The sequence below is a fragment of the Gopherus flavomarginatus genome, chromosome 7, assembly GCF_025201925.1.
Source record: "Gopherus flavomarginatus isolate rGopFla2 chromosome 7, rGopFla2.mat.asm, whole genome shotgun sequence".
Taxonomy (NCBI): domain Eukaryota; kingdom Metazoa; phylum Chordata; order Testudines; family Testudinidae; genus Gopherus; species Gopherus flavomarginatus.
This window is the reverse complement of record NC_066623.1, coordinates 51,964,801-51,978,429: the sequence shown is the minus strand read 5'-3', so window position 1 is coordinate 51,978,429 and position 13,629 is coordinate 51,964,801. Positions and strand designations below refer to the sequence as shown.

Below are 13,629 nucleotides of genomic sequence, written 5' to 3'. Positions count from 1 at the left end.
GGCACATCTTCCACCAGCCCTCCCCTACTTTACCTCAGGGTGCACCAGGACCTCCTCAGGCGCGTAGCACAGAACTTAAACCTGCAAGCTGAGGAGGTCTCCGAGATCGAAGATCCCGTGGTGAGCATCCTCTCGGCAGATGCTCCCACCAGGGTCGCCCTGCCCTTTATTAGGACTATCCAGGCCAATGCCAATACCATCTGGCAGTCGCCGGCCTCCATCTCTCCTGCTGCATGAGGCGTGGAGCGTAAATACATGGCTCCCTCCAGGGGTTATGAGTATCTCCATGTTCACCCGACACCATGCTCCCTCGTAGTGCAGTCGGTGAACGAGAGGGAGCGTCACGGACAAGAGGCCCCAGCACCCAAGTCCAAGGAGGCGAGGCGTATGGACCTCCTAGGCCGCAAGGTCTATTCGGCGGGTGCCCTCCAGCTCAGGGTCTCCAACCAACAAGCCCTCCTTAGCCGCTACGCCTATAACTCCTGGGTGGCAGCAGATAAGTTTAAGGAGCTGTTGCCACAGGATGTGCGTCAAGAATTTGCGGCGATTCTTGACGAGGGCAAGAAGGTTGCAAGGACCTCGTTGCAGGCCTCCTTGGACGCAGCAGACTCGGCCGCTCGAACCCTCGCCTCAGGGGTTACAATGCGCCGCATCTCCTGGCTTCAGGTTTCTGGCCTTCCACCGGAGCTCCAATATACCATCCAGGACCTCCCGTTCGAAGGTCAGGGCCTGTTCTCGGAGAAGACAGACCCCAGGCTAAAAAGCCTGAAGGACAATCGGGTCATCATGCGCTCCCTAGGGATGCACACGCCCAGGACACAGCGCAGACCCTTCCGGCCACTACAACAGCAGCAGCGCCGGCCGTATCCCCAGTTCCGCCAGCGGCAGGACCTCAATAGGCGCCGTGGCAGAAATGGCAGGCGCAGACAGTTGGGCAACCAAGGGGGGCAAAACCAGGGCTCCTACAAAGCCCCACCTGGGCCCAAACCTTCGTTTTGAAGGTGTGCCCGAGGGCGCGGTACCAGTTTCCCCCACGGATCATTCCCCCCCATTTTCCAACCGCCTTTCATTTTTCCTCCAGGCGTGGACCCAAATAACATCCGACCGCTGGGTCTTACACACTGTGCAGACAGGATACCGTCTGCAGTTTACGTCTTACCCTCCCTCCTGCCCCCCACCCTCGTCCCTCTTCAGGGACCCCTCTCACGAGCAATTCCTCCGCCAGGAGGTGCAGACACTCCTCGACAAAGGAACCATAGAGGCGGTTCTGGAGAACGAGAAGGGCAAGGGGTTTTATTCCCGCTACTTTCTGATCCCCAAGGCCAAGTGAGGCCTCAGACCTATCCTCGATCTGCGGGAACTCAACAAACATATGGTGAAGTTGAAGTTCCACATGGTATCCCTGGGGGCCATTATCCCATCTCTGGATCCTGGAGACTGGTACACTGCCCTCGACATGCAGGACGCTTACTTTCATATCGCCATATTGCCACAACACAGACGTTTCCTTCGGTTCGTGGTCGACCGCCATCATTACCAATTTGCGGTCCTCCCGTTTGGCCTCTCCACGGCCCCGAGGGTATTCACGAAATGCATGGCAGTCGTCGTCGCATATCTTCGGCGCAGTCGCATTCACGTGTTCCCTTACCGCGACGACTGGCTGATTCGAGGCACATCAGAGCTGCAGGTCCGCAACCACGTCCGCAGGATCAGCGGACTCTTTGCTACCTTGGGCCTCATTATCAACGTGGACAAGTCCACTCTGCTCCCCACGCAGAGGATAGAGTTCATCGGGGCCGATCTGGACTCCACCTTGGCCAGGGCCCTTCTGCCGTTGCCCAGGTTCCAGTCACTGTCGGCCATCATTCAACGCTTGCAGGCGGCCCCCCTGACCTCTATAAGGACATGCCTAACCCTCTTAGGCCACATGGCAGCCTGCACATTTGTGACAAGTTATGCGCGGCTCCGCATGAGGCCCCTCCAATCTTGGCTCATCGCGCAGTACCGGCTGACCAGACATTCGCTGGACACAGTTATCACCATCCCCCAGGGAGTATTGGATTCCCTCCGGTGGTGGCTAGACCAGTCCGTCGTGTGTGCGGGGCTCCCATTTCATCCGCCTCTACCCTCGGTATCCCTAACAACGGATGCCTCAGACCTGGGCTGGGAGGCCCCCCTCGGAACCCTGAGGACACAGGGCCTGTGGTCCCTTCAGGAAGTGGGCCTCCACATCAACATACGGGAGTTGAGAGCGGTCCGTCTTGCTTGTCAAGTGTTCTCCCATCAGCTTCGAGGTCGCTGTGTCGCGGTATTCACCGACAACACGATGACCATGTACTATGTCAACAAGCAGCGCGGCACGAGATCCTCTCCCCTATGTCAGGAGGCGATGCGGCTCTGGGACTTTGGTATAGCCCACTCCATTCACCTCACGGCTTCCTTCCTCCCCGGAGTACGGAACACGCTGGCAGACCGCCTGAGCAGATCCTTCCTCTCACACCAGTGGTCCTTTCGCCCGGACGTCGCCCTCTCACTCTTCCAGAGGTGGAGTTGTCCCCGGGTGGACCTCTTCGTGTCCCGGGGGAACAGGAAATGCCAGGCGTTCTACTCCTTTGAGGGCCGGGAGCCCGGGTCTTTAGCGGATGCCTTCCTTATCCCGTGGATGGCCCACCTTTTCTACGCGTTCCCTCCATTCCCGCTGGTCCACAAGGTCCTTCTGAAGGTGTGCAGGGACAGGGCCCGCGTGATTATGATAGCTCCAGCGTGGCCCAGGCAACATTGGTACCCCATGTTGCTGGACCTGGCCATAGCCGACCCAGTCCCCCTGCCCCTTCACCTGGACCTGATCACCCAGGACCACGGCAGGCTTTGTCACCCGGACCTCCAGTCGCTGCACCTCACGACGTGGCTCCTGCGTGGCTGACTAGGTCCGAATTATGCTGCTCTACCCCGGTGCGTGAAGTGCTCCTGGGCAGCAGGAAGCCTTCCACCAGAGCGACGTACTCGGCCAAGTGGAAGCATTTCTCCTGTTGGTGCACGGAGAGGGGTTTCCTCCCTATGGAGATTTCTGTCGCCAATATTTTAGACTACATCTGGTCCCTCAAGCAGCAAGGCCTGGCGATATCATCCCTTTGGGTTCACCTGGCGGCTATCTCCACCTTTCATCCGGGTGGGGATGGCCGCTCAGTTTTCTCTCACCCGACGGTGACTAGATTCCTGAAGGGACTAGAATGTCTCTACCCGCAGGTCCGACCCCCTGCCTCTACCTGGGATCTCAACCTGGTTCTGGCTCGGCTCATGGGCCCTCCTTTTGAGCCGTTAGCGACTTGCTCCCTGCTCTATCTCTCCTGGAAGACTGCCTTTCTAGTGGCCATCACCTCAGCTAGACGGGTGTCGGAACTCCGGGCCCTCACGGTAGATCCCCCGTATACGGTCTTCCATAAAGACAAGGTGCAGCTGAGACCGCACCCTGCCTTTCTCCCCAAGGTGGTCTCAGCCTTTCACGTCAACCAGGAGATCTTCCTCCCCGTCTTTTTCCCAAAGCCTCATTCGTCACGCAGGGAGCAACAACTCCACTCCCCTGATGTCCGTTGGGCTCTCGCGTTTTATGTGGAAAGGACCAAACCGTTCCGCAAATCCCCCCAGCTTTTCGTGGCAGTAGCGGACCGAATCAAGGGGCTTCCCGTTTCCTCACAGATGATATCCTCGTGGGTAACGTCCTGTATCAGGACCTGCTATGACTTGGCTCACGTCCCTACGGACCGTGTGACTGCGCACTCTACCAGGGCGCAGGCGTCATCGCTGGCTTTCCTCGCCCGCGTGCCCATCCAAGAGATCTGTCGGGCAGCGACCTGGTCATCGGTCCACACCTTTGTTTCCCACTACGCCCTGGTCCAGCAGTCCAGAGATGATGCGGCCTTCGGCTCTGCAGTGCTCCATGCCGCGACTTCTCACTCCGACCCCACTGCCTAGGTAAGGCTTGGGATTCACCTAACTGGAATGGATATGAGCAATCACTCGAAGAATAAAAGACGGTTACTCACCTTTGTAATTGTTGTTCTTTGAGATGTGTTGCTCATATCCATTCCACACCCGCCCTCCTTCCCCACTGTCAGAGTAACCGGCAAGAAGGAACTGAAGAGCGGGTGGGCCGGCAGGGTATATATCGAGCGCTATGGTGGCGCCACTCTAGGGGGCGACCTGCCGGCCCACTGGAGTTGCTAGGGTAAAAAGTTTCCGACGAACATGCACGCGCGGCGCGCACACCTAACTGGAATGGATATGAGCAATACATCTCGAAGAACAACAGTTACAAAGGTGAGTAACCGTCTTTTTTTATTAGAGGAAGTCTTTTAGTTTCTCCCCCTCACCCAAAGAGCCAGCCTCTGTTTTAGATTAGGGTTAGCCAAGTCAATGTGCAAATGCAGCTTCTGGTGTCCATAGCACTCAAAGAGCAACTAGTGACCCCTTCTGAAATCCATGAATGTAATCATTCACCCATTCGTGGATCAGACAGTGAAGGAAATGTGTGCTTATTCTTATGTTTCCTTTAGTGAAATTGGTATAACAGCACACAAGAACCTGACTGCAGAAATGCAAGAGTCTTGTATCAGCTTTTTCATATCTCTTGTCAAAGAGTCAGGATCAGGTTCTTCACCATCTGAAATCTTTGCGGGCCTAGAGATTTGGCTAATTGCTTTGGCTGATTGTTTGCAAGAACAATCATTCTTTAACACATCATTCTGGAAAATCATAGATATCTTTGATAATGACCTAACGAGGAAAAATCAAAGATTTTCACTGTGAACTTTCAGCAAGATTACTGTTCTTTTGTTCCCTTCATTTTGGCCCATTTGGAACAGATAGACACATATAATCAAACTGATGATGATGGAGTCTCCTATCGAGTTTGATGAATGAGTAACAGTCATTTATCATAGGTCTTGAGATGAGATCAGTGATCAATTTTTGATCTACCACCACGTCTGCAAGTGCCACAGGTAAAAACACTTGAAGATAAATGTGCACTGCTTTTAGCTTTATATCTTGTTTGTTCCTCCTTGGTTGCAGCAGTCCATGAGCTCTTGAAGTCTTCCAGTCCAAGGTGGCAGAGCTGCTGCCATTGGGTCCTATTGTGGGTTAAGAGCTCTAAGGTATTTGAGGTGCTCATTTCAAGATTGGAGGTTGGCTTTCAGAGGTTCATTGTAATGCTTCCTGGGTTTGCCCCAAAATGAGTTCCAATCTCTAATTCACCACAGAAGACAGCTTTCGGTGTTGTATTCTCAGACATATGGTTCATCTTCGAGTGCTTGCTCATATCGATTCCAATTAGGTGTGTGTGCGCCACGTGCACGTTTGTTGGAAGATTTTTTACCCTAGCAACACTCGGTGGGTCGGCTGGGCACCCCCTGAAGTGGCTCCGCTATGGCACCGGATATATACCCCTGCCGACCCAGCCACCCCTCAGTTCCTTCTTACTGCCCGTGTCGGTCGTTGGAACAGTGGCGCGCGACTTAGCTGACCTCCACTTCCCTAGCTACTCGTAGTTCTCTCGTTCATTATTGTGTAGATAGTTGTAAACTTTTTATATAGTTATACTTAGTTTATCTGTTTATAGCATAGTTATATATAGTTAAGAGGGGTTCTGGGATTAGCCCCTTCCCTACACCCGGTGCTGGGGCCCATGCCTGGTTCACCGGGTTTCAAACTGTGCTTGGCCTGTCGCAAGCTGATGCCGACAGGAGATCCACACAACTCCTGTCTGTAGTGCCTCGGGGAATCGCACCTGACAGCTAAGTGTCACATTTGCAAGGCTTTCAAGCCACGAACAAAAAAGGAGCAGGATTTCAGACTTAAACAGCTCTTCATGGAGGCAGCTCTCAACCCTCCGCCTTCAGCACTGAGTGCCGGTCAATCGGCGGAGAGAGGCGCCTCCTTGGCACCGGACTGTGCTGGTACTGCCAAGGCCTCTTGGCACCGGCCATCGCCGGCACCGAAGTCAGCTCCACACCGCTCCCTCTCCCCGAGGTCGAGAAAGACTAAGACTCCTGCTGCTTCTGTGCTGCCTGCACCGCAGCCAGAGAGCTTGTCTAAGTTGGATCTCCCCACGCCGACACCTGCTGCAGCACCGACAATGTCGGCACCGTCGATTCTGGTCCCATAAGGGCCGTCGAGTCCGGTGCCTGTTAGCTCCCCGGTGCGAGCCGCAGTAGAGCTTACTATCCCATCCACGCCGGAGACGTTCTCAACAGTGAGGAATGTGATTGCCATGACAGAGTCGACGCTGCCTCTACCCCTGGCACCGCTGGTGCGGGCAATACAGTCTATAGGCAAGCCGGCCTTGATAAGACCACCTTCTGTCAGCACAGCGGACCGGCACCGTTCACGATCACGATACTGCAGACATTCTAGGTCCCGACAGCGCTCCTGCTCCCGATGTTCTCCTCCTCGGTACCGATCGCACTCCCAGCACCGGTCGGTATCCCGTTTGCTGGCCCGCTACTCTCGGCACCGTTCCAGCTCCTGGCACCGCTCCAGGCACCGTGACTCCTGTAGCCGCTCCCGACATCGAGCCTCGAGATCTCGGTCGACCTCCTGGCACTGCTCCGGTTGCAGGTCCTGATCTCGTTCCTGGTACCGGTATGCCTCCCGGTACCGGTATGCCTCCCAGTACCAGTCTCCGGTGCGGAGTAGAGCAAGGTCCGCTAGAGACAGGAACTCTGCCCAGGGCTTCTCTGCTCCTCCATGGCCATCCAGACACACTTCAGTGTCGTCCCACGCGGACAGCTGTTATGCTCAGGACTGCGATTCTGATGTGCTCACTGGAGTCTTTCAAGAGGCCCAGACCCAGGACCAAGGCCCACATCAGTGGTCCTTCTGGACACCTTGGGCGTTCCACCAGGCCCAAGGTGCTCCAGTAGTTCTGTCTTGCTCTGCCCCATCAGAGCACTGAGTGCCAGAGGCAACAGCTAGCCGTCCCTCTCCGGCTGGTATGGAGGAAGCACCAGTCCACCTACCGGTCTCCCCGGTCCCACTGGAGCAGGAGATTGCCCAAGAGCAAGAGGCCACGCAGGACTCACTTGTCCCCAGCATCTCCTCTTCCTCTTCTCCAGATGAGGCAGTGGCAGGAACATCCTCCTCGGGCCCTCCTCCAATCGACCTGAGAGCCCATCAGGACCTCTTCAGAAGGGTAGCACTCAATGTGAACCTCCAGATGGAGGAGGTCCCAGAGGTAGACAACTCGGTAGTGAGCATTCTGTTGGCGGATACCCCCACCAGAGTGGCCCTACCATTTATTCGGACCATCCAAGCCAATGCCGACACTATATGGCAATCTCCAGCCTCTATCCCTCCTGCGGCCAGGGGAGTCGAGCGTAAATATATGGTACCCTCTAGGGGGTATGAGTATTTGTATGTCCATCCTCCTCCCTGCTCACTAGTCATTCAGTCCGTTAATGAGAGGGAGCGCCATGGCCAACAGGCGCCAGCCCCGAAGTTGAAAGAGGCTAGGCGAATGGACCTGCTCGGCCGCAAAGTGTACTCGGCAGGCACCCTACAGCTCCGGGTGGCAAATCAACAAGTCTTGTTCAGCCGCTATAATTGCAACACTTGGGCGGAGGTGGGTAGGTTCACGGAGCTACTCCTTGAAGACTCCCACCAAGAGTTCGCTGCCTTCTTGGAGGAGGGGAAGAAGGTGGCCAGAACTTCCCTCCAGGCCTCGCTCGATGCAGCTGACTCAGCAGCCAGGACTCTAGCCTCGGGTGTTGCCATGAGATGCATCTCATGGCTGCAGGTTTCCAACCTCCCACCAGAGCTGCAGTATACCATCAAGGGCTTGCCGTTTGATGGTAAAGGTCTTTTCTTGGAAAAGACTGACCCTAGACTGCAAAGCCTGAAGGACAATAGGGTCATAATGCGTTCTGTAGGCATGCATACGCCGGTGACCCAATGCAGGCCTTTCCGTCCCCAGCCTCACCGCCCGTACTTTGTGCCTAGACACAGACAAGACTTTGGCAGGTGGCGCGGACGAGGTGGGCGTAGACGCCAGTCAGGACCCCAAGGGGGCCAAAACCAAGGTCCCTCGAAACCACCAGTGGGACCAAAGTCCAACTTTTGAAGGTGCGCCCGAGGACAGTGTACCAGTTACAGGCCAGGATCCTTTTCCTCTCTTCTCCAACCGTCTCTCCTACTTCCTCCCAGCATGGTCCCAGTTAACCTCAGATCTCTGGGTCCTACGCACGGTGGAATATGGATTCCACCTCCAATTTGTTTTAACCCTGCCCTCCCACCCTCCAACCTCATCCCTCTTCAGGGACCCCTCTCATGAGCAATTCCTCTTGCAAGAGGTGCGGACGCTTCTCGCCATGGGAGCGATAGAGGAGGTACCAAAGGACGAAAAGGGCAAGGGGTTTTACTCCCATTATTTCCTAATCCCCAAGTCAAAGGGAGGTCTCAGAACTATCCTAGACTGCGAGGACTCAACCAGTTTATGATAAAGTTGAAGTTCCACATGGTATCCCTGGGGACCATTATCCCGTCCTTGGATCCTGGAGACTGGAACGCTGCCCTCGATATGAAGGACGCTCACTTTCACATTGCCATTTTTCCTCCGCACAGGAGGTACCTTTGCTTCGTAGCCGACCATCAGCACTTCCAGTTTACGGTCCTGCCCTTTGGCCTTTCTACAGCCCCAAGGGTATTTACGAAGTGTATGGCCGTAGTCGCCGCATATCTCTGCCGACGTCGGATACACGTTTTTCCGTATCTGGATGATTGGCTCATCCGAGGAGCCTCTGAGACACAAGTCACCCAGCATGTGGGCATCGTCAAGGACCTAGTCACATGTCTAGGCCTGATGATCAATTTGGAGAAATCCACTCTGGTTCCCACGCAGAGGTTAGACTTCATAGGAGCTACCCTGGACTCTGGTCTAGCCAAGGCCTACTTATCACAGCCACGGTTTCAGGCAATGGCAACAATCGTCCGAGTTCTACAGAATTTCCTGACGACCTCGGCTCGCACTTGTCTCGGTCTCCTAGGTCACATGGCTGCCTGCACGTTCGTGACCAAATAAGTCAGACTCCGCCTCCGTCCTCTCCAAACTTGGCTCAACTCGGTATACCGCCCGGGGAGGGACCCAATAGATACGATAGTCACCATTCCCCCGAGCACTCTAGGCTCCCTAGACTGGTGGCTGACTCCCTCCCTGGTGTGTGCAGGGCTGCCGTTCCATCCGCCCCAACCCTCAATGACCCTGACGACAGACGTGTCATCTCTCGGCTGGAGTGCTCACCTCAGATGCCTTCGTACTCAAAGCCTCTGGTCATCTCAGGAACTGGCGCTACTCATAAATGTCCAAGAGCTGAAAGCAGTCCGCCTGGCGTGCCAGGCGTTCCAGCAACATATACAAGGCCGTTGTGTCTCAGTGTTTACAGACAACACACGGCCATGTATTACATAAACAAACAGGGAGGGACTCGATCTTCCCCCCTTTGTCAGGAGATCATCTGACTCTGGGACTTTTGCATAGCCTACTCGATAGACCTGGTAGTGTCCTTTCTCCCAGGGGTTCGGAACACTTTGGCGGATCAACTGAGCAGGTCCTTCCTGTGCCACGAGTGGTCGATACGCACGGATATTATTCATTCGGTTTTTCAGAAGTGGGGATTTCCCCACATAGACCTCTTTGCTTCCCGCGTGAACAGGAAATGCCAGATGTTCTGCTTCTTCCAGGGTCTTTCACCGGGATCGATCTTGGCCGCATTCCTAATGCCGTGGAAGAATTGGCTGCTCTATGCCTTCCCACCGTTCCCGCTGATTCACAAGGTCCTGCTAAAACTCCGCAGGGACAGAGCGCACCTAATCATGATCGTTCCAGCCTGGCCCAGGCAACACTGGTATACCACGCGGCTCGACCTGTCGATAGCCAACCCAATTACCCTGCCACTCCACCCAGACCTCATAACTCAGGACCATGGCAGTCTTCGCCACCCAGACCTGCAGGCCCTCACCTCACGGCGTGGCTGCTGCGTGGCTAAACCAGTCAGAGTTGCATTGCTCTGCCTCAGTACAACAAGTACTCCTGGGTAGCAGGAAGTCTTCCACTCGATCAACGTATCTGGCCAAGTGGAAGCGTTTCTCCTGCTGGTGCAGAATGCAGAATGTTACTCCCACTGAGGTCTCGATCCTTACCATCTTGGACTACCTCTGGTCTCTTAAGCAGCGGGGCCTGGCGCTATCTTCATTGAGGATGCACTTGGCGGCCATCTCTACCTTCCACCCAGGGGAGAATGGCCGCTCCGTGTTCTCGCACTCTATAGTTACTAGATTTGTCAAGGGCCTGGAACGCCTATACTTCCAAGTTCACCGCACCGCCCCAACATGGGACCTCAACCTGGTTCTAACCAGCCTTATGTCTGCCCCATTTGAGCCGTTGGCAACATGCTCGTTGCTATACCTGTCCTGGAAGACAGCTTTTCTCGTAGCCATTACATCGGCCAGACGAGTTTCCGAGCTTCGTGCTCTCACGGTGAACCCAGCGTATACTGTGTTTCACAAGGACAATGTGCAGTTGCAACCACACCCGGCTTTCCTCCCTAAGGTGGTTTCATGTTAACCAGGACATCTTTCTCCCGGTCTTCTTCCCGAAGCCGCACTCATCATGACGGGAGCAACAACTGCATTCCCTGGACATCCGTAGAGCGCTTGCATTTTATATCGAGTGGACAAAACCATTTCGTAAAACGCCCCAGCTCTCCGTCACAGTGGTGGACAGAATGAAGGGTCTCCCTATCTCATCCCAGAGAATTTCATCTTGGGTGACAGCGTGCATCCGTACTTGTTATGACTTGGCACACATTCCCTCGAGCCACCTCACCGTGCATTCTACCAGGGCTCAGGCTTCGTCCGCTGCGTTCCTGGCTCGTGTACCCATCCAGGCGATATGTCGTGTAGCTACCTGGTCTTCGGTCCACACCTTCGCTTCACATTATGCTCTGGTTCAACAGTCCAGAGATGATGCAGCCTTTGGCTCAGCAGTTTTGCATTCTGCAACATCTCACTCCGACCCCACTACCCAGGTAAGGCTTGGGAATCACCTAATTGGAATCGATATGAGCAAGCACTTGAAGAAAAGACGGTTACTCACCTTTGTAACTGTTGTTCTTCGAGATGTATTGCTCATATCCATTCCAAACCCGCCCTTCTTCCCCACTGTCGGAGTAGCTGGCAAGAAGGAACTGAGGAGTGGCTGAGTCGGCAGGTGTATATATCCGGTGCCATAGCGGCTCCCACCCGACCCACCGAGTGTTGCTAGGGTAAAAAGTCTTCCGACGAATGTGCACGCAGCGCACGCACACCTAATTGGAATGGATATGAGCAACACATCTCGAAGAACAACAGTTACAAAGATGAGTAACTGTCTTTTCACATGACTGCACCATCTCAGCTGTGCTCTCATTGCAAAAGCTTCAATGCCTACATAAATGACAAATATTTGTTACCACTTATACACTCTGGATTAGTCTGGAGTACAGTCATTCTATTTTGTAGCCATATCTGGATATCATCCTCCACTCCACTGATTCTTTAATACTTGCATTTTTTTAATACCTACTATTGTTACAAGATACTTGAAGAGACTTGTTCATGTCTTCCCACCTACTTATGAGTCATCACCTTATTGGCACTGAAATCTAATACTGAGAATTGATGGAATTGTTATTTCAGTCTTTGAGAGAATGTTCCCAACTATCTGCCTATCTCTGAAAATTGTATTACTTGTGATTATAACATTAGGCACAAGAGTCATTGAGAACCAAGCCCTGATGTCAAAGGGGATCATGTGTCTGCTACCCAAATTGCTGACTAAGGCCATATGAACTTCACCTAAATCAGTCTATCTGTATGCACAGTGTGCTTCTGTAAACCTCACAGCTTGCCAAGGGAGGCTGGGCTTGAACAAATTAGATGTGAAAATGGCCCTGAGCTGCTTTTTCAATTGCATTTAAACCCACAAAAGCCTCTGAATTCATACTGTATGGAGATAGGCAATCTCTGGGAGAAGACTAATTGATATAAATTTGTATGAAGACTTGTTGAGACCTTACTAGTATATCAGTACATGATTGACTTAGTATATGACCTGCCAGTTTTAAAGCAGTTTCTGTAACAAGTCAGAGAAATTCCTCTATTTCAGAGGCTTAAAGATGCTCACTGGAGCTCAAGTCATGCATTTATTTGGAATTTTCAGACCGATCAGATACTCAGTTTGGGAGAGCAACCCTGAACAATTTCTGCAGCATAGTTTGTCCCAGCCCTCCTCTGGAGAAGTTTGCTATGGATAATTAATCTTCAATGAGTGGGGACCAGCTGTGTAGCCAATACTCCAAGGAGAAAGGAAAGTTCCTTAGAATCATAGAAGATTAGGGTTGGAAGAGATCTCAGGAGGTCATTTATTCCAACCCTCACACTTAGCAATATGTTGTTCTTGAAGTACATATATAGATCCACTCTCTCCGTCCTCCTTTCTTATATTTTGGGAGAGCTTTGACATAGATTTGGATTAAGAGAACAGGAGTTGATGGTTTTGAGCTGCAGTTCCATGTTTGCTCTCATTAAAACATCCAGTTCTGCAAAGGAACATGCACTCAAAATGGGCACTACTTTTTTGAACAGTCCATGAAGCAGATAGGCATGCAAGTTCCCAGAGTTTGGATCTGTGCATATTATATTAAACTACCTTTACTGGTAAGTACGCTTCCTGGGGTCTTGTTAACTTTAGTACAGTGTTTACAAAACTTACTTCCCTCTAGAGACTAGTGTAGATTCTCCATTTGTACCCTTTTAACATCACTCAGCAAGTTTGAATTCCTCCTCATTTTGCCTTACAGCTGGCGACATATCCAAGGCTATGTGAGGAAACGGAAAGGATTGTTGCTGGCCACATTCGAGACAGAGAGGAGAAGACCAAGGAACAGGTGGGAATAAACATGAAATCTGGTGGGTTGGGAGTTGAGAGTAATGAAGGACAAGAACCATTTTTGAAAAGCCTTAGCCATGGTAAATTGCTTGTGTCGAAAGTGTAACAGACATTGGCGTATTAGATGTTGGAGAGGTGGAGAATGGAGAGAGGTTCTAGAGAAAGGAGGTAAGGAGGCCAGTGCTGTTCCAAAGACTCCTAATTTAATCTGCCAGTCGCAAATGGGATCAGAAAATGTGGATGACCTGCTGATGGTGTAGAACTGGAGTAACAACTCCTCTTCTAATCCCACTTGCAGACAGTGGATGGGACATGGCCAAGGAAAAGGGACAATCCCTTGCAACCATAATAGCCCTCTGGGGCTACTAGCAGCTGACCTAATTTAAAACAGCCCTCTGGCTTCTCATGGAGTGTTGAGGAGCCTCGGACCCTATGGAGCTTGAAAGGGCTGCGTGGTATCCTGTTCCCTTCCTCTCAGTCAATATTATAGATGTTTACTCCAAGTCTTAATCACACAAGTTATTAATCTTGTGCCTTGGGGGAGCCTTTAATCAGCACAACCAAGTTTTCCAAACTTTGGAAGAAAAGGATACAGGTAACTTGGAATAACTGCTCCCATTTTTCTTTCCTTGTTTTTCTTCGAGTGATTG

At 52.6% G+C, this 13,629-nt stretch overlaps 1 protein-coding gene across 6 annotated transcripts in view; it reads left to right on the top strand.

Annotated features, from left to right (window-relative positions):
• Nucleotides 1–13,629, top strand: part of DNM3 (dynamin 3) — a 358,777-nt gene that overhangs the window by 109,172 nt on the left and 235,976 nt on the right. For all 6 annotated transcript variants that reach the window (XM_050963120.1, XM_050963119.1, XM_050963121.1 and 3 more), the window contains exon 11: nucleotides 12,891–12,977. In XM_050963120.1, coding sequence (XP_050819077.1) covers nucleotides 12,891–12,977 — 87 coding nt within the window. The remainder of the gene's footprint in view (nucleotides 1–12,890; nucleotides 12,978–13,629) is intronic.